The sequence below is a fragment of the Scyliorhinus canicula genome, chromosome 4 (genome assembly GCF_902713615.1).
Source record: "Scyliorhinus canicula chromosome 4, sScyCan1.1, whole genome shotgun sequence".
Classification (NCBI taxonomy): Eukaryota; Metazoa; Chordata; class Chondrichthyes; order Carcharhiniformes; family Scyliorhinidae; genus Scyliorhinus; species Scyliorhinus canicula.
The window spans coordinates 14,498,147-14,519,630 of NC_052149.1; the positions used below are offsets into that span (position 1 = coordinate 14,498,147).

General features: G+C 48.5%; 1 protein-coding gene across 1 annotated transcript in view; it reads left to right on the forward strand.

The window, feature by feature from the left end:
* Positions 1-21,484, forward strand: part of pigk (phosphatidylinositol glycan anchor biosynthesis, class K) — a 124,751-nt gene that overhangs the window by 71,348 nt on the left and 31,919 nt on the right. Inside the window, exon 10 of the mRNA XM_038793759.1 lies at positions 2,341-2,416. Coding sequence (XP_038649687.1) covers positions 2,341-2,416 — 76 coding nt within the window. The remainder of the gene's footprint in view (positions 1-2,340; positions 2,417-21,484) is intronic.

Consider the following 21,484-nt stretch of genomic DNA (forward strand, 5'->3'; position numbering starts at 1 on the left):
CGCAGACACGGGGAGAATGTGCAAACTCCACACGGACAGTGACCCAGAGCCGGGATCGAACCTGGGACCTCGGCGCCGTGAGGCAACAGGGCTAACCACTGTGCCACCGTGCCGTCGGCCTGTTCCCTCTCTGTCACTATAGGTTTACAGTGAAAACTGAGGCAGGAATTAAATATCCAGAGAATATTAGAGTAATGCCACTGGCAATGGATCTCAGAATTACTTCATTGCCAGCTTATTTGTCTTCACCTTAAGAGAACAGATCTGCGTGGCACAGATCTATAATATCATTCTTTCCATTCAGAATTTAATACAGACATATCCCATAAGTTCTGCACTTTGATTTCTATACTATTTTGTGTGATGTCCCCTTTTAGTGCAAAAGTAACATTTTTACATAATTATGTAAAGTATTTTTACATACTTATGAGGAAATTCTGAGTAGTTGGGCCTGCACTCAATTGGAGTTTAGGAGAATTAGAGGTGAGCTTATTAAAACCTACAAGATTCTGAGGGGGTTTGATGCTGAGAGAATGTTTTTCCTCTTGGGGGAATCTAGAGTTAGGGGACTCCGTTTGGGAAAATAAGGGGGTTCCCTGTTTAAAGCAGCGGATTAGCCTTTGGAATTCTCCCCAGGCAGCACAGAACATACAGTGCAGATGGAGGCCATTCGGCCCATCGAGTCTGCAGCGACCCACTGAAGCCCTCACTTCTAGCCTATCCCCATAATCCAATAACTCCTAACCTTTTTGGACACTAAGGGCAATTTAGCATGGCCAATCCACCTAACCTGCACATCTTTAGACTGTGGGAGGAAACCGGAGCATCCGGAGGAAACCCACGCAGACATGGGGAGAATGTGCGGACTCCGCACAGACAGTGACCCAACCGGAAATCGAACCTGGGACCCTGGCGCTGTGCTAGCCAATTGTGCTACCGTGCTGCCCAGCAGTGGAGTGAGTGCTGAGTTTGGCAGATTTCTGTTTGGCACAGGGGGTCAAAGGTTATGCGGGGTCGGGGAGGGGGAGGGGGGGGGGGGCACTGGGCAGGTAGGAACTAGGAGTTAAGGCCACAATCAGGTCAGCCATGATCTTGCTGAACGGTGGAGCAGGCTCAAGGGGCCGAATGGCCTACTCCACATACTTGTGTACTTGTAAGTCTGTTGAGGCATTTCGTTGTCGACCTGTAATTGATGCAGGTGAGGGGGGGAGAGGAGGGAATGGAACTCGTGCTTCTTGGGATACAAATATCCCAACGCCCCCCCCCCCCCCCCCAACCAAGCTGCAACCCTTCTCCCTTGCCAAACACACCCGACAAGAACAGTGCATCTGGGGATTTATGATCCGGTTCCATTCCGCGCCCCAACCTCTACGCGGGCAGGCGAAGTTTATATTGAGACACGAATGTCTCCAGGGCCTCTGGTGACGCCATTCAGACCTCACTCTAGCAGCACGGTAGCATTGTGGATAGCACAATTGCTTCATAGCTCCAGGTCCCAGGTTCGATTCCCGGCTTGGGTCACTTGTCTGTACGGAGTCTGCACGTTCTCCCCATATGTGCGTGGGTTTCCTCCGGGTGCTCCGGTTTTCTCCCACAGTCCAAAGATGTAGCGTTTAGGTGGATTGGCCATGTCAAATTGCCCTTAGTGTCCAAAATTGCCCTTAGTGTTGGGTGGGGTTACTGGGTTATGGGGATAGGGTGGGGGTATGGATCTTGGGTAGGCTGCTCTTTCCAAGAGCCGGTGCAGACTCGATGGGCCAAATGGCCTCCTTCTGCACTGTAAATTCTACTACGATTTTTAACATGCGTTCGGCCCCAGATGTCCACTTCACCAGGGCTACGGGTTCTCACGAGGGGCCGCGGAGGTAAGTACGTTTAATTGTTTTTAGTTGAAAGGTTTCCTCTTGGGCCACAAGAAGCAGGAAAACTCCATCAGGCCCCAGAACGAAACCTTGGATCTCCCCTGCCCTCGGCTTCCTGACATACCCCGCTCCCCTGCCAAGCTTTCTCTGACTACTGGGGACGTTTTCCATGGAGACAGAGGGCATTACAATTTATTTATCCCATGCCAGCTACCTTGTTGTGGAGATGCCGGTGTTGGACTGGGGTGAGCACATGTTGGACTTTAACCTGGTGTTTGAAGACTTCTTACTGTAGCTACCTTGTTGCCTCACTTGAGCAGCATTGCTGAGTTCACGACTGTCTTGCGTTTGGGCCTTGCTGACTGGGGACTGACTCCAGACTGCTAATACTCGGCAGCTCCATTGAAGATAGTTTTTGTTTTAAAACCTGTTAATTGCCGCCGCAGCTTTTTTGTAAAACGTGTGTGTTTATTTTTAGCTACTTTCCAGACAGCCAGGAAGCTCCAGCACTGAAGTATGTGGATCAGCTCGCTGTGGCGCAGATAATTCATCAGGTATGGTTAAACCCTCACTTTATAAATGCTGTAGCAGCTCATTTAACTCCGGGGCCCATCCAGTCCTTGAAAGGATTCTGTTTCAGCACATCAGGCGCATGCATGGCTTTTCTAAGTGGTTTGTGATGATGCTACATTTATATGTGATTTACTTTTCTTTCGGCATAATGGATCTTGAAATAGAGCTCGAGAGTAGGTCTGGTCTGCCTGGTCCCACTGCGCTGGGAGGACCTCCATGCTCCTTTGACCTTGCAAATCACTGCCAATCTCCAACCTACCTTCCTTCTGCAAAGTTATTGAGCGTGCTGTCGCCTCACAAACCTGTGCTGATCTCCCTGGCAATTCTGTGTTTGGACTCCTTCCAATCAGGTTTCTGCTCTTCCCACATCAGTGAGGTAATGCCTGAGACAAAGTCAATGAATGGACTTGACGTGACCGGTGAACTATCCCTTCCTGGCCTGCCTGCAGCCATTGACATGGTCGAGCACACTGACCTCCTCTCCGGTGCCGCTTCCTCATTGTCCAGTTCCCAGGATATCTGCAATTCCCCCCCCCCCCTCGCTCCTCTTCAAAAAAGGGAAAGTGCCATGGAATGGGATTGTTTCTGTCTACCTTTTATCATCACACGGGAAAGGATTTGCTCTGGTCTACAAATCCCGAGTGTCAGCTGAGAAGATGTACTCCTGCCCCTGGAATGGGGCTTGAGCCCATACCCTTCTGTCTCAGAGGTGGGAAAGTTACCTCTGAGCCGCTGCTGACACCCGTTTGCTGTTGCCGCTGTTTGAAGTTGGTGGCGTTCTGGCCCCTGCTTGGGGAGGTTGTGGATGCTAGTCCCACTCCAGAGATTTGAGCCTTTAGACCGGCACTTGAGCGCAGTAGTGTGGGAGCGTCGCACTGTCAGAGAACTGGATCATGATCTGAAGAGCTGGAGGGAAAAGGCTGACGAGTGGCGCGTGATGAATTGCCCCTGCGGACAGCAAGCACAGACACAGTGGGCCGAACGACCGCCCTCTGCGCTATAACTATTGCCCCTGTGCCGTGACCAACGTTCCTCCGTCTGGCAACGTCGCTCAAAGCGGGTGGTGTTGGTGCAGCCAGTGATTTTTTTTGTGGGGCATTTTCTGAATTTCTCCCACTTTTACCGACGTGACGGTCTCTGCAGAGCACGATTGGCATTTTCGGATGACGTATGAGTGCAACCACACCTCCGACACGCGGTAAATAAAATGACGATTGGCTCAAATCAATACTGGTCTATTAAATTACCAGCCAGATGTTCAGTTTGACAAAATGCAGATCACAAAAGTAGGAGATAAAAAAAGTGGCAGCAAGCAATGCGGGGGAAGCGCCCGGGGGAGGGGGGGGGGGGGAGGGGTAAGTAGTGCCTGGGAGGAAGAGGGGGATAGCAGGGACGGAGTGGGAGGGGCGGGGGGAGGGAGAGCGGGGTGGATGGGAGAGGAGCAGTGCCTGGAGGGAGAAGGGGGAGACGAGTGGGGTTTGGAACGAATTGGGGGTGGGGGGGTTTCTCGAAGTACTGAGCGATTTGCTCGGAGAACAACAGTCACTGCACTTTTGCAGTAATTCAATTGTATGTGAAGTTGCTTGGGGCCACTCCACCACGATGTGACGTAACGCTCTCAAAATGCAAGCCTTTCTTTCAAGAAGGTAACGGTGTTGAGGACAGATATAGATTTTACTGTCTGCAGGAATGGTGCAGGTTGATGTAAAGTACGTGTTAAATCTTTCGCTCCTACTTGAAAATGTTGACTGCGGGGCTTTCCAGGTCTTTGACTGGCAGTTCCACCTCGGGGAAAATAATTTATGTGCCCAGCAAATGGAAGATTGAAAATCTGAGCCATCTTGTGTGACAGAGGCTCCCAGAGGTTCTTGCAGCTTCCAGTGACACAATCCGCTGGAAAATGCCACTTGCTTAAAATTCGCTCTTCACGGCTGGATCATCCGGTAAATGAAATGAACAGCAGACCAGGCGAGGTGACGATACATTTTCATAAGCAAGAGTGAAGATAGTAATGAATTGCACAGCCTCGCGGAATAGCATTCTCGCTGTTACTGTGCTGTGGCGCACAGGGAATTGGAGATGGCAGTAAACTGTGTATCAGGGGCAGTCCAGTGTCAAAGTTGCAATGTTGCTTTTGGAATCTTAAAAAGCTGCCAGCAGACGCTGCATTCGACTGGGGCTTATGCTGTGTTCGCAGGTTAAAGGGCCTCAGCCTGGGGCATTCAATTAGTTTGACTGGAAGCCCACTTACCAAACATGTTATTGAGCCGTGGGTCGGCTTGACCGCTTGCCGATTAATATTATTCTTAAACACACCACCTTTAAAACTGGCAGTCGTATGCAAGCCATAATCCATCCGTATTAACAACTTGCATTGTGCGGCATCTTCTATGATTAAAGGACATCGCAAAATGCTAGGTTAGTTCAGTGGTTAGCATTGTTGCTTCACAGCTCCAGGATCCCAGGTTCGATTCCCGACTTGGGTCACAGTCTGTGCGGAGTCCGCACGTTCTCCCCGTGTCTGGGTGTGTTTCCACCGGGTGCTCCGGTTTCCTCCCACAAGTTCCTAAAGATGTGCTTGTTGGGTGAATTGGACAGTCTGAATTCTCCCTCTCTACCCGAACAGGTGCTGGAGTTTGGTGACTAGGAGATTTTCACAGTAACTTTGTTGCAGTGTTATTGTTAACGGGGCTGGTTTAGCACAGGGCTAAATCGCTGGCTTTGAAAGCAGACCAAGGCAGGCCAGCAGCACGGTTCAATTCCCGTACCAGCCTCCCCGAACAGGCGCCGGAATGTGGCAACTAGGGGCTTTTCACAGTAACTTCATTTGAAGCCTACTTGTGACAATAAGCGATTTTCATTTCATTTTCATTTTCCATGTGAGCCTACTTGTGACAATAATAAAGATTATTATGAAGTGTTAGTGACTGTGTTACGGCCAGGGTTTGGAAATCCAAAGTATATCATGAAGTTCACCTGACCTACAACTGTTTATTGATTTTGCCTACGATGAGCACAAGAGCCCTTCAGGTCTTATTCAACCGAGTTCTTCAGCGCTTTTAATCAATAAACAAGCTTTATTCTACGAATTTAGTTAACATTTCCATAAACACACACAGTGAGAATTTTTATCAACTACAAACATAAAGACCCCACACAGCTACAGTAATCTATGTATAATCCTTAATGAATTCCCCCTGAACTGTTCCAATTCAATAACAAAATCCGAGTAACACCAGAAACCCCTTTTCAAAGGTGTGACCCAGCACAAGGCACTCTTACTGGTACAAGGCTTGTTATGGATACTCTGTTCCCCTTTCCAAACAGCAGCTTTGAATTCCTTCCAGGAAACAGTTATCTCTTTTAAGTTACCAAGCCGTCTGGAAACAGCTTTTAAAATGAAGATAGAGAAACACTTCTTTCAACCCATGCAGATCAAAACCAGCTCCAAACTCAAAGCGAAGGTAACAACTCACAGAGCCACAGCCCAGCTCCACCCACACAATGACATCACTGAATCCATGTCATATGACAAAAACATTTCTTAAAGGGACACTCCCATGGCAACTGTTATGACGTACGAAACACAGCAACCAATTTACACAGTCTTGAACATTCATTCCCTCTACACTGGGTACGGGGCACTTCTTGTTACATAGTATTACCCAGTTATGCCAGCCACCATGTTGCTCACATGAGCAATGCCCACCATCATTGGACAATTTAGAATTATATTTCAGTCAAGAGGGGTTGTACTTCGCTCAATTCGAGATTCTAGTTGTTTGGCAGTACAAAACGTGAGTATTGCTGAAAAAATATTTTTTTTTTTGTCGAGACCTTTTGGCTTGAACTCATCCGGACAATTCACACCAACACCACATGTAGAGGGAACAACAATTTGTACTATCTGAGAAGAGAGTAGTAGAGGCGATGCCATGGAGAATGCGTCGGTTCTTGGGTGACTAGAGATTAGTCACATTCTTACGTGGTGTTCTCTGCAGCTGTGTTGTGAGCACTGCCACCTGAGTCAGTAGGCGGGGCTTCGAAACCTATTCTCGAGCCTTGAGCACAAAATCTAGGCTGGCACTGAGGGGCTGGCGGCCTGCACACTGTCAGAGATGCGGTCTTGCAGGTGTGATGTTGAACAGAAGATCCCACAACGCTATTCCAAAGAGCAAAGGGGTTCTGCCCGATGTCCTGCCCAATATTTATCCCTGATTCAGCACCTAAAGGGGGGGGGTCAATAAAAGCAGCAATAGCTGGAAATGGGCAGCAGGCTTGGCAGTACTCGTTCTGATGGAATGTGACAGATCTGAAATGTTAACTCACTTTCTCTGTCCGCAGAAGCTGCCTGCCCTGTGGCGTATTCCCAGCATTTTCTGTATTAACCGTTCCCAGCACTTTCAGAATTCCCCTCTTGACTTAAAACAGCTTATCTGAACATGGGAGCTTGCTGTGCATAGATTGGCTGGCACCGGGTTGGCAGGACCTGTCCAATGTTTTACAGTATACTGAGTCTTTGAACTCATGATAGAAACCACAGCATAAAGAGTCAACTGAGTGTGGCAGGATTGTTTGTCCAGTCAAAAGCAGTGAGTAGAAAATAGATACATTATACAGTTGAAATAATATGCATAAAACCAATCCAATGGGCAGCAGGGTAGCATGGTGGTTAGCATAAATGCTTCACAGCTCCAGGGTCCCAGGTTCGATTCCCGGCTGGGTCACTGTCTGTGCGGAATCTGCACGTCCTCCCCCTGTGTGCGTGGGTTTCCTCCGGGTGCTCCGGTTTCCTCCCACAGTCCAAAGATGTGCGGGTTAGGTGGATTGGCCATGCTAAATTGCCAATAAATAGTGTCCTAATAAAAGTAAGGTTAAGGGGGGGGTTGTTGGGTTACGGTTATAGGGGTGGATACGTGGGTTTGAGTAGGGTGATCATGGCTCGGCACAACATTGAGGGCCGAAGGGCCTGTTCTGTGCTGTACTGTTCTATGTTCTATGTTCTAACTGCTCTATCGTAGTCTCCAGGTGTTACTGAAGGAAAGATTACCCTGTCTTAAGCATTATCACCCTAAACCTTCATTCAGTCCGCCACTGATGCACAGTGGCAGCAGTGTGCCCTCTACAAGATGTACTGCAGCGACGCACAACTTCTTCGGCAGCATCTTCCAAACCTGTGACATCTACTACCTATAAAGACGGGGGCAGCAGACACGTGGGGATGTCACCACTTGCAGGTTCCCCTCCAAGACGCATGCCATCTTCACTTGGAAATATATCGCCGACTCTCCACTGTCGTTGATTCAAAGTCCTGGAACTGCCTCCCTAACAGCGCTGTGGGTGTATCTACACCACATGTACTGCAGTGGAGTCTGGAAGGCAGCTCGCCACCACCACCACCACCGAGCAATCGGGATGGGCCGTAGGTGCTGGCTTCACCAGCAACACTCTCGTCCCATGAACAAATTGGCCTTTTGTGGAGTTAGTGTATGCAGCCGGAAAAAAAAAACCTTCCTGTGCTCGTGTGTTCCACCTCATGATGCCCTGGTCATGAAGCACCAGGGATGTCAGTCTTTGAGAAAACACATGGAATGTTCTGAATATTTTGCCTACCCCTCCGATAATTGATCACATTCAGTCAGCCAGGTTGTAGCTTGGATTACTGGGTGACCCCAAAGAATTAATTGCCCCCTCCCAACTTCCTAGTTTCTAATTCAACTAATCCTTTTCTGTCACTTGCTAAAAATAATTTTAATATTAAGAGAAGCCAGCCTTTCCTTCAGTAATGGTTGGGTAACAGTTTGAAATGATGCCTTTAGAGAAAACTGTATAAATTGGAAGGGGTGAATGAATTTAATAAGATTTGGGGACTGTTTTGACAGTTGAATATAATTGCATTCCATGGCACCTCGGGGCTGAAGGTTTTCTTCAATCTTAAGTTCAGTTCATTGCATTAATGTGGATTCATCAATAATGGAAACTGATGGAGCCTTATGACATTCTCTATGGCTGCTGCTTTTCCTGTATTACAACAGTGAATACACTTCAGAAGTACCTTTAATCATGAAGCGCTTTGGAACGTCCTGAGGTAGCGGAGGCGCTAGATAAGTGCAAGTTCTTTCATGCTTGGCGCGGGGAACTGTGCTGTCAGTTTGGGAACAGTAAAGTTTCATAAAAACAGGGAAACATAAGCTGTTTTAGCCATGTTAGTTGTTGCGGGATTAAGCTTGGCCAGAAAGACAGGGGAAACTCTCGTCCTCTTCAAGTGGTGGCTGTGGGAATGCTCGCGTTAATCAGATCGGAAAGCGGTTTAACGCCTCACTCTGTCGGTGCAGCACTCGCTCGGAGCTACACTGAGTATCTGACCTCAATGGCGGGATTTCCCGGTCTCGCCCAGTCTGTGTATCGGTGCGGGCAGGGGGGAGGGGCAATCTGAGGGACCAGGAAAAGGTCCATTGAGTTCGGACGTGGCTGAAAAGTTCCACTCCAAGCCTCAGAAATGGGTCTTGAACACACCCCCCTCCCCCCACCTGCCTTCTGACCAAGGCGAGAGTGTGACTACTTCAGTTAAATGCCAAAGCAGCTGCTTTTGAACTTCATCCTAACCTGGAGTCCCCGAGATATGACGGCCTCAAACACGTAGCAGGGAATTGAGTAGTGCAAATGTAAGACTTCATGACCACCGCAGAAGGCTGTGGAAGCCAAATCACTGAGTGTCTTCAATACAGAGATAGATAGGTTCTTGATTAACAAGGGGATCAGGGGTTACGGAGAGAAGGCAGGAGAATGGGGATGAGAAAAATATCAGCCGTGATTGAAAGGCGGAGCAGACTCGATGGGCCGAGTGGCCTAATTCTGCTCCTATGCCTTATGGTCTTGTGTCTCAGAATGGAAATTTAATTTATTATTTTCACACACGGTGGGTGAACCAGGCATTTACTGTCCCAAGCAGTTTGTTCCACCATTTCTGAGGGCATGAGGGACATAAATAGAAGCAGCAGGTGGTCCTTCGAGCCTGCTTCGCCATTCATTATGATTATGGATGATCATCAAGTTCAATACACTGGTCCCGTCTTCCAAGTGTAGACGATGGGACTGAAGGCCTGAGTAGGCCAGGTCGGGTCCCTTCCCTGAGGGACTTGAAGGGATCGGCTGGTTTCTTTCTTTTGGTCGTTCCTTCACCGGCCCTCGTATCCCATAATTCCCTTTCAGTCCAAAGACCTATCGATCCCAGCCTTGAATAACAGTGAATGGTGAGCATGAACACCCCCCTGGGCTGGAGAATTCCAAAGAATCACAACCCTCCTTTGAGCGAGGAAAGTTGCTTTTCGTTTCCGTCCGAAAGGTCTTTACCCTGAACCCGAGCCGCCATGTTCCAGGCTCTCCAGCCAGAGGAGACGCAACCTCGCTGTCAACCCTGTCAAACCCGCTCAAATTCCTACACCTTTCAGTGAGATCAGCTCCCATTCTTATAAACTGCGGTGAATTATAGGCCCTTTCTACTCAATTCTTCCTCATGGAACAGCCCTTAGCTTCCCAGGAATAAATCTAGTGAACATCCATTTTTTAAAATAAATTTAAAGTACCCAATTAATTTTTCCCAATTAAGGGGCAATTTAGTGTGGCCAATCCACCTAGCCTGCACATCTTTGCAAACACGGGGAGAATGTGGGGAGAATGTGTGGTCGAACACAGGGAGAATACTTGGTGGCTGGTTTAGCACAGGGCTAAATAGCTGGCTTTTAAAGCAGACCAATGCAGGCCAGCAGCACGGTTCAATTCCCGTACCAGCCTCCCCGAACAGGCGCCGGAATGTGGCGACTAGGGGCTTTTCACAGTAACTTAATTGAAGCCTACTTGTACTTGTGACAATAAGCGATTTTCATTTCATTTTCATGTGCAAACTCCACACGGGCAGTGACCCAGAGCCGGGATCGAACCCTTGAACATTCTTTCCAAACCCCTGAGACGGTAGAACTTTCCTTGGGTACAGAGACCAAAACTGTGCGCACTCTTCCAGGAGCCGTCTCACAAAGACCCTGTACATTTGCGGCAAGACTTCCTCACTCTTGCACTCCAACACTCCAGCAGTTAAGGCCATCGTACCCGTTGCCTTTTACTTGCTCGCTGCGTCTGCTTGTTAACTCGCTGCATTGCTTCTGAAAGGACACCCAAACTCCTCTTTTCACCAACATTTAAAAGTCTGACCGTTTTAAACAAAAAGGTTTTTTTTCCTGCTCTTTACACAAGTGAACGTGTAACCTCACACTTAATCCATCTGCCACCTTGCTCCCTCACTTAACCTGCCTCTACCCCTTTGCAGATTGCTTGTGCCTTTTTCATAGCTCACTTTACTACCTAGCTTCGCATTGTCAGCAAACTTGGATACATTACTTGGATACATTACTTGGATACATTACACTCCATCCCTTCATTGATATGTCTATTAAATAGCTGAGGTCCCTCGCCCTGACCCTTGTGCCACCCAGATAGTTAGAACCTGAAAAAGACCCACTTATTCATAGATACATAGAATCCCTACAGTGCAGCAGGAGGCCATTTGGCCCATCTAGTCTGCGCCAACCCTATCTAGGCCCAATCTCTGGGCCTATTCCTGCAACCCCACCCTAAGGGGCAATTTAGCATGGCCAATCGACCTACCCTGCACATCTTTGGACTGTGGGAGGAAACCGGAGCACCCGGAGGAAACCCAGGGGCTGGTTTAGCACACTGGGATAAATTGCTGGCTTTAAAGCAGGCCAAGGCAGGCCAGCAGCACGGTTCAATTCCCGTACCTGCCTCCCCGAACAGGCGCTGGAATGTGGCGACTAGGGGCTTTTCACAGTAACTTCATTGAAGCCTACTCGTGACAATAAGCGATTTTCATTTCATTTTCATTTGAACCCGCGCAGACGCAGGGAGAAAGTGCAAACCCACGCAAATGGTCGCCCGAGGCCGAAATCGAACCCGGGGTATGGCTCTGCTCGTCACCATGCCACCCACTTATGTCCATTCTCAGTCTTCTTTCCTTTAACCGGTCTTCAAGCCACGCTAATATATTACCACCAATCCTGTAACTCTGCATCCTTCCAGGTAGACATAAGGGAGGAGAGAGAGCGAGAGAGAGACGGCGACAAAGATGATTAGGGAGGGAATTGCAGAGCTTGGGGCCCAGACAGCTGAAGGCACGGCCACTAATGGTGGGGAAAAGGAAATCGGGGATGGGGGGGGGGGGGGGGGGGGTGAGGTGGGTTCCAAATGGGAGGACATAAAATAAACACGCATTAGGCGCGCCCATTGACTAACCTCATGCAAGGCCTTGTCCCACCAAGATTCAGGTGGACGATGTAGGCTCTGTTGTGTTAAGGGCACAATTAGGACTGGAGCGTTTGCGAAAGGACAACAACAAGTTCAGATTCTTCCAATTATTTTTCCACAGCATGCAGGTTTCAATTGAAGTTGTCAGCAGGTTAAAAAGAATGGCGTTTACCATGTCAGGATTTAGCATCCGTCTAAATAGCTAATTATATTGCAATTAACTGCCAATTTCCAACATTGCCATGGGCAGCAGGAGCTGAAGAAGAAATAAAAAAAGATAATTACTATTAAATTGTCAACTGTGAAGTAATACCTTTTTTCCCCCTTAATGATAGATTAGGATCGCAACTTTGGTTTCATATCACATTCGAATTTTAGCTGCAGCAAATTACATTCACATTTGTCATTAGCATTGCTGGAGGCTGCTTTTAGAAGTTATTATGAGTAAAAGCCTGCGCCGTTAGATACCACTGACGGCAAAAAGGATTTATAAGCATTCACTTGTGTGTGAAATCACCCCGGGCCTTATTTCATCGTGGTTGAAAATGCAGCCTGGAGTTCCGTGTGGAACGGTAGGCTTGCGATTTCGTCTTTTCCACACGGGTTTCCCCCACTCTCCCGCGGCATGAGTCGTAGGAGCCTGCAGCCCAGAAGGAGGCCATTCGACCCGCCGTACGCGTGCTGGCTCCTTGAGAGTGCAGTTGTGCCGCTGCTCACCACTGCCCGATTTTTCGTTCACGGGGCGTCGCTGGCTTGGCCGGCGTTTATTACCCATCCCTAATTGGCCTTTGAGAAGGCGGTGGGCTGCTGCCTCCTTGAACCGCAGCAGTCCCATGCGTACGGGTACTCCCGCAGTGCTGTCAGGAAGGGAGTTGCCGAATTTTCACCCGGCGAATATAACACCCAAGCCACACAACGCAAGTAGGGCTCGTTTTCAACTGTGTCGCCTGCACCCACCTCCTCCCCTCCCCCACCCCTCATTTTACAGTAAGAAGTCTTACAACACCAAGTTAAAGTCCAACAGGTTTGTTTCAAACACGAGCTTTCGGAGCGCAGCTCCTTCCTCAGTTGAATGGCGAGGTATGTTCCAGAAACATTTATGCTGTATAGACAAAGTCAGAGATGCTGGACAATGCTTGGAATGCGAGCATTTGCAGGTAATCAAATCATTACAGATCCAGGGAGAGGGATAATCACAGGTTAAAGAGGTGGGAATTGTCTCAAGCCAGGACAGTTGGTGGGATTTTGCAAGTCCAGGCCAGATGGTGGGGGATGAATGTAATGCGACATGAATCCCAGGTCCCGGTTGAGGCCGCACTCATGCGTGCGGAACTTAGCTATAAGTTTCTGCTCGGCGATTCTGCGTCGTCGCACGTCCTGAAGACCGCCTTGGAGAATGCTTACCCGGAGATCAGAGGCTGAATGCCCTTGACTGCTGAAGTGTTCCCCGACTGGAAGGGAACATTCCTGCCTGGCGATTGTGACAATCACCAGGCAGGAATGTTCCCTTCCAGTCGGGGAATTTGTGTCCTTTGACTGAACTTGCACAGTTTTGCTTAGAATCATAGAATTTACAGTGCAGAAGGAGGCCATTCAGCCAATCGAGTCTGCATCCACCCTTGGAAAGAGCACCCCACCCAAACCCACACCTCCACCCTATCCCCGCAACCCAGCAACCCCGCCTAACGTTTGTTTTGGATACCAAAGGGAATTTTAGCATGGCCAATCCACCTGACCTGCACATCTTTGGACCCACGCAGACTGCGCACAGACAGTGACCCAAGCTGGGAATCGAACCTGGGACCCTGGATCTGTGACGAACGGTGCTAATCACCCCCCCCCCCCCCCCCCCCCCCCCCCCAATGCACCATGCGTGTTTAGTTGCTGTGTGATAAAGTTGTGAGATTCAATGTTGCAACCTCAGTTGGGTTGGAGTAACTTGCCTCCAAGAGGAACACGCCTATTTTATCCTCCCTCGAGCACTCGAGTGTCTCCAGGTACTTCATGGCTGTTTGAAGTGGGCACAGTAAGAAGTCTTACAGCACCAGGTTAAAGACCCAACAGGTTTGTTTGGAATCACTAGCCGTCGGAGCGCAGCTCCTTCAGCAGGTGAGTACACTTTTTGAAGTGTAGTTAGCGTTGTTGTACAGGCAGAGGTGGTGACCAGTTTGAGCACAGCAAGACCCTGCAAGCACCATCGAGATAAATAGCCTCATAATCTGTTTCTCGTAAAGTTGGTTGAGGAATAAATGATGGCTAGGGTGTTGGGAGATTTAATTCTCTTCTCAGAACAGTGCCGTGGGATCTTTTAATACGGAGTGCATGTATAATTCAGATTGTCTCTGGTCAGATCTATACCCTGCTTGAACTAATGAGTTGCAGAAGAGGATAGTCCTCTCACTGTTTGGCATTAAAGGTTTTGGGGAGACTATAGGAATTGTGAAATGAAGTGATGCTTTTGTTTTACTGGAGAACTGGACCAATGATTAGTTTAAAAGCATAAAGCTCAGGATTACTGGTCTGAGAGAAGTGTGTTAATTAATATTTACTGTTGCGGTCACGTTGCATTTGTAAAAATAAATACACTATGCAAAGGAATTGAATCTCAACAATATGTCTTGACTGAAGCACTCAGTACGTGTAATTAGTTCCACTGTTGTGACTCATCAAAGGGGAACGGACCGAGTAGTGATGACTTGCAATCTATTCCCAGTCTGGTGATGCCACAGATTTAACATTTTCATCCTGATGTTCGCATCTGTTCGTGGCCCCTTCCCTATCCCTGTAACCTCCTCCAGCCCTACCGCCCTCTGACCCTGGTGCTCCTCCAATCCTGGCCTTGTCTGGACATACAGTCCCCTTCGCCCGAATGTTGCTGGCTGTTTTCTCAGCTGCTTAATCCCTTCAGGTCTGGAATCCGTTCCCTAAGCGTCTCCAACTCGCCTCCTTCACCACCGTTGAATTCTCCTTAGGGACATGATTTTATAGCGCAGGAGGATCCCATTCAGCCCATCATGCCAGTTTCAGCTGAAAAAGAGCCACCTAGCCTCATCCCTCATTATAGAATTATACAATGTACAATGCAGAAGGAGGCCATTCGGCCCATCCGGTCTGCACCCGCCCTTGGAAAGAGCACAGTACTCAAACCCACACCTCCACCATATCCCCGTAACCCAGTGACCCCACCTAACATTCGAGCTCTCGTCCTGTAGCCCTGTCGGTTTCAACACTTCAGGTGCCCCCTCCTCTTTCAGTGGTGAGTCCCAGACCATATCGCCCTCTGATCCTTCTGCCAATTGCTTTAAATCCATGTCGTCGGCATATTGACCTCTCCACTGAGGGAATCAGCTTCTTCCGATCCATTCTATTTGGACCCCCCATAATGTTATACACGTCAGCTAAATCATTCCTCAACCTTCTCTGCTCCAAAGGAAGGTGCCCCAGCCTATCCAATCTTTCCTCATAGTTAAGATTCTCCTTCCTGACAACATCCTCATAAACCCACCCAAGACTCCCCAGACAGCACCTGACAAACCCACGACCACTACCATCTAGAAGGACTAGAGCAGCATATACCTGGGAACCCCACCACTCGGAAATTCCCCTCCAAGTCACTCACCATCCTGACTGGGAAATATATTGGCCGTTCCTTCAACTGGTTAATATCCTCAAACTCCCTCCCTAACAGCACTGTGGGTGTACCTACACCACGGGGACTACAGTGGTTCAAGTAGACAACTCACCACTACCTTCTCGAGGGCAGTTAGTGATGGGCAGCAAATGTTGGCCTCGCCAGCAATGCCTACATCTCATAAATGAATATTTTAACAAATCTCTTCTGTACCATCTTTAGTGCGATTCTTGTAATGCAGTGATCAGAACTGGATACAGTACCCTAGCTGTGGCCCAACTCGTGTTTCATACAGTTTATATTCCATGCCTTGAAGATTAAAGGAAAATATCCTGTATGCTTTCCTCATTGCCCTATGTCCCTTCAGGGATCTGTAGATGTGTAGCCCAAGGTCCCTCTGCTCCTCTACATGGAATCATAGATCCCTACAGTGCAGAAGGAGGCCATTCGGCCCATTGAGTCTGCACCAACCCTCTGAAAGAGCACCTTACCCAGGCCGGCTCCCCCATAAACCTGTAATCCTGGTAACCTCTGAACACTAAGGGGCAATTCAGCATGGCCAGTCCACCTCACCTGCACATCTTTAGACTGTGGGAGGAAATTGGAGCACCCGGAGGAAACCCACGCAGACACGGGAAGAAAGTGCAAACTCCACACATAGTTACCCAAGGCCAGAATTGAACCCGGGTCCCTGGCACTGTGAGGCAGCAGTGCTAACCACTGTGCCACCGTGCCGCCCTCTGTCAGTGGAACGCAGAAAGTTAGCATACGAGGGCAGCAAGCAATTAGGAAGACAAATAACATGTTGGCCTTAAATGTAAAGGGATTGGGGTACAGGAATAAAGAAGTCCTGCTACAATTGCACAGGATTTTGGTGAGACCACATCCAGAGTACTGTGTGAAATGAAAATGAAATTCGCTTATTGTCACAAGTAGGCTTCAAATGAAGTTACTGTGAAAAGCCCCTAGTCGCCACATTCCGGCGCCTGTTCGGGGAGGCTGGCACGGGAATTGAACCATGCTGCTGGCCTGCCTTGGTCTGCTTTCAAAACCAGCTGTTTAGCCCAGTGTGCTAAACCAGCCGCTACAGTTTTGGTCTCGATTTAAAAAAAAATTTAGATTACCCAATTATTTTTTCTATTAAGGGGCAATTTAGCGTGGCCAATTCACCTACTCTGCACATTTTTGGGCTGTGGGGGCGAAACCCACGCAGACACGGGGAGAATGTGCAAACTCCACATGGACAGTGACCCAGAGCCGGGATCGAACCTGGGACCTCAGCGCCGTGAGGCGGTTGTGCTAACCACTAGGCCACCGTGCTGCCCAGGGGATCCGGATTTAAGGAAGGAAATGCTTGCACTTCCTGCAGATGTTCGCTAAACTGGTTCCTGAGGTGAGACAGGTGAGACGGTTGCACTATGTCGAGAGGCTGAATAGATTGGGTCAATATCCTCTGGAGTTTAGGTGAATAAGAGGTGATTTCATTGAAGCATGCAAAATTCCAAAGAACAGGATAGACACTGAGAGATTGTTTCCACAGTTCGGGGAATCCTAAAACACTGGGAGAGGGAAAACGGGCTGATTGTTTAGGACAGAGAAAGGCAGGAATGACTTTACTCAGAGGCTTGTGAATCTTTGGACTTCTCTACCCCAGAGGGTTTTGGGTGCTCCATTGTTGAATACATTTAATGCTGAGATAGATTTTTGGTCTCAAGGAGTCCGAAGGATATGGGGAGTGAGCGAGAAAGTGGAGATGAAGCCCAGGTTCAGACATGATCATATCGAATGGTGGAGCAGATGCAGTAGGCCGTACGATTCACTCCTGCTCCTATTTGGCGGCACGGTAGCACAGTGGTTAGCTCTGTTGCTTCACAGCGCCAGGGTCCCTGGTTCGACACCTGCTTGGGGCACTGTCTGTACGGAGCCTTTACATTCTCCCAGTGTCTGCGTGGGTTTCCTCCGAGTGCTCCGGTTTCCTCCCACGAGTCCCGAAAGACGAGTTGTTATTTCCCCACCCAGTGACGGCCCATTCGATATCTTTCTGCTTTTTTTCCTCACCATGAACCATCGCTTTGGCCGGGCTTCCCGTCACTTCTCACAATATTTGGTTTGAGTTTACTCCTGTGGACAACCTTTGGGACAATTTATTATGTCGGTGGAATTGTATAAGTGCAAATTGTTGTCGATGGTCAGGCTGATTGGCGTTCTCAACAAGTCTTCACTGTATGGGTTGTGTGTGTACTGGCCCGCTCTATGGTAAATCAAGATTATAGCAACCTCCGTGAACTGATGGGTCTTTGTAGTGGAGCCCGTATCGGAGGCCGAGGGGAACATTCATACGCTGGAGCCTGCTCCGTAATTCAATTTGACCCCGGCTAATTATCGCACCTTGATCCCGTTTTCCTGTTTTCGATCCAAATCCCTTGAAACCCGCACCCAATAGAAAACGATTGTCCTCATCGAACTGGACACTCCGAGAAAGAATGGCTGGGTCTCTGACAAGTAAGGCGGCTAATGGTTCGATGGAGTTCTATACAAAAGTTTTTAAATTGTTTTTCACTCTATTACTCAGGCAGACAGGCTGCACCGGTTTGACATATCTCCTCCCACTCAATTTCTCTATTGACCAGAGCTGTAAATTCCAATAGATATTTGTTTGTAGTTGTTCAAAGAAGTATTGATTGGATCCAAACTCAATTTATTATTTGAAAGAGCTCGAGAGAAGTGTGTGGATAATGAAAATGGTCTGGAGATGATGGGGATGGGGGGGTGAGGGAACTGGGCAGCTGTACAAGTCACTGTGAGAGTCCAGTATTGCGATGGGCGCTCTATTTCGAATAGCTTTGGGAAGATGTTTGAATGGTGGGAACTCCGCTTCATAATTGCTAGAAAAAGATTGCTTATCAAAGGGACAGATTTTTTATAACTTGAGAGCAGCCGACACTTAAAAATCTGAAGAGCGAACAGTTTAAAAGTCAGTTCTATATTTAACATGTCACATTTGGCAGAAAGTTATGGATTCAAGCATGAAATCTACGATGACACAGTGACGATCTTTCTGTGACATGCTAAACCGAGGTCCTCATCTACCTTCTCTGATGGACAGAGAAGATCCCACAGCATTATTCCGAGAACAACAAGATATTCTTTTGGTCACCTGCTCCCTCAGCTAACATTCCAGTAACTGATTAGCTGATTATTTACTTCTGGTGTTTGTACGCAAATTAACTTTCACATTTGCCTGCTTTGCAATGTTGATTACTCTTAAAATACACTCCAGTGACTGTGTCGGAGGGGGTGGGGCTGGGCAATCCCGCTCCCTGGGTCTCTTTGTTGTGTGCGTGCTGCATCTCGGTCCAGTTCTTGCTTAGACACCCTAATGTTAAGAGGCTATGGGCAACGAAAAAGAAAATGCTGAGGTTGAACCTGAGGCACATTATTGGGATGAGTAAAGAGAGCTTCACTTTGCATCTTACTGTGTGTGTGTGTGTGTGTGTGTGTGTGTGTGTGAGTGAGTGCACTCTCTGCCCTGACACCGTTTGATGTCAGCAATGGAAGCCTGAAATGGAAAGTGTTCCATTCCCCAGAACGAACAACACTTGCTTCAGTGAGCACAGAAACACGTCTTCTGTTGAGACTCTGCAACCCTGGCGGACTGTCGTACATGAAATTTAATTGATGCAGTTTGGAGATATCACAGGAGATCAAAGAACTGACTGGCAGACATCTTTGAGTCTCTCCTGGTTGTAACCAATTTCATGCTTGGTAGTTGTGTCGGCGAGTTAGCAGGGTTTGATTTAGCAGCTTGAAGTTATTGCAGTCAAAAGAAAATCAGTGTTGCCGTTTAGGGGGATGGCTCCAATATTATGTGAGATACATCAAAATAAATGTACTTTGCTGAGCTGTAAATCCTTGTGTCAGCTGTGGCACAGCGAGTACCTCCCCTGCCTCCAAGTCAGAAGGTTGTGGGTTCAAATCCCACTCCCGAGACTGGAGTGCAGAACCAGAACACTTGCAGAACTGCTCTTTCTATTTTGGCTGAGATGCTGAAGTGCGATCCTGTCTCCTTTCTCAAGTGGATTTAGAAGATGCCGTAGTATTATTTTGAAGAAGTGCAGGGGAGTTCATCGTCCTGGCCAGTATTTAGCCCTCAACTAACTTCACTAAGAACAGATTATCTGGTCGATATCTCATGTTTGTGGGAGCTTACCGTACACAATTGGCTGTTGGGTTTCGTACATTGCAGCCGCGGCTACACTTTTAATCTTGTTCGGTTGGCTGTTAAGATGGGGTCGTGGCAACATTACTGGCCCAGGCGACTATTCTGAGGACAGGGGTTCAAATCCCACCATGGCAACTGGTGGGATTCAAACCCAATTAATAAATCTGAAATTGAAAAAAAGCTGGTCTTGGTAATGGTGACCTCAAAACTATAGTCGATTGTCTCTCCTCCTCCCCCCCCCCCCCAAAATCTGGTTCCCGGATGCCCTTTGGGGAAGGAAAGCTCACCCACTCTGGTCTACATGTGACTCCAGACCCAGAGCAATGTGTTTGACTCTTAATTGCCCTCTGGAATCATAGAATTTACAGTGCAGAAGGAGGCCATTCAGCCCATCGAGTCTGCACCGGCTCTTGGAAAGAGCACCTTACCCAAGGTCAACAACTCCACCCTATCCCCATAACCCAGTAACCCCACCCAACACTAAGGGCAATTTTGGACTCTAAGGGCAATTTATCATGGCCAATCCACCTAACCTGCACATCTTTGGACTGTGGGAGGAAACCGGAGCACCCGGAGGAAACCCACGCACACACGGGGAGGATGTGCAGACTCCGCACAGACAGCGACCCAAGCCGGAATCGAACCTGGGACCCTAGAGCTGTGAAGCGATTGTGCTATCCATAATGCTACCGCGCTGCCCGTATGTCGTGGCAAGCCATCCAGTTCAAGGGCAGTTAGGGATGGGCAACAAATGCTGGCTTTGCCAGTGGCGCCCACATCCCATGAAAGAGTAAATGTAAACAACAAACACTTTTAGAACATAGAACATAGAACAGTACAGCACAGAACAGGCCCTTCGGCCCTCGATGTTGTGCCGAACAATGATCACCCCACTTAAACCCACGTAACCTGTATACCCGTAACCCAACAATCCCCCCCCATTAACCTTACACTACGGGCAATTTAGCATGGCCAATCCACCTAACCCGCACATCTTTGGGCTGTGGGAGGAAACCGGAGCACCCGGAGGAAACCCACGCACACACGGGGAGGACGTGCAGACTCCACACAGACAGTGACCCAGCCGGGAATCGAACCTGGGACCCTGGAGCTGTGAAGCATTGATGCTAACCACCATGCTACCGTGAGGCCCCTTTTTTTTTTAAATGCTCAAACATAGAACAGTACAGCACAGAACAGGCCCTTCGGCCCTCGATGTTGTGCCGAGCAATGATCACCCTACTTAAACCCACGTCACCCGTATCCCAACAATCCCCCCATTAACCTTACACTACGGGCAATTTAGCATAGCCAATCCACCTAACCCGCACATCTTTGGACTGTGGGAGGAAACCGGAGCACCCGGAGGAAACCCACGCACACACGGGGAGGACGTGCAGACTCCACACAGACAGTGACCCAGCTGGGAATCGAACCTGGGACCCTGGAGCTGTGAAGCATTGATGCTAACCACCATGCTACCGTGAGGCAAACTTTTGGGTCTGCTGAGATCTTCATAGGCACTATATGAATGCAGGTTCCTTATTCACTGCTAATAAACAAAGCATTGTGGTGACGAGGGTGTGGGTTTTGACACTACTGAGATACATCTCTCTAATAGACTCCTCGCTGTTGTGTTCTGTGATCCCACCATTGTAATGATGTACACAGAATATCTAGTTGTTTAACTAGAACGATGATTTATTGATGTTCATGTTGAAAGATAATAATATAATAATTGCTTATTGTCACAAGTAGGCTTCAATGAAGTTACTGTGAAAAGCCCCTAGTCGCCACATTCCGGCACCTGTTCGGGGAGGTTGGTACGGGAATTGAACCCGCGCTGCTGGCCCTGTACTGCATTACAAGCCAGCTGTG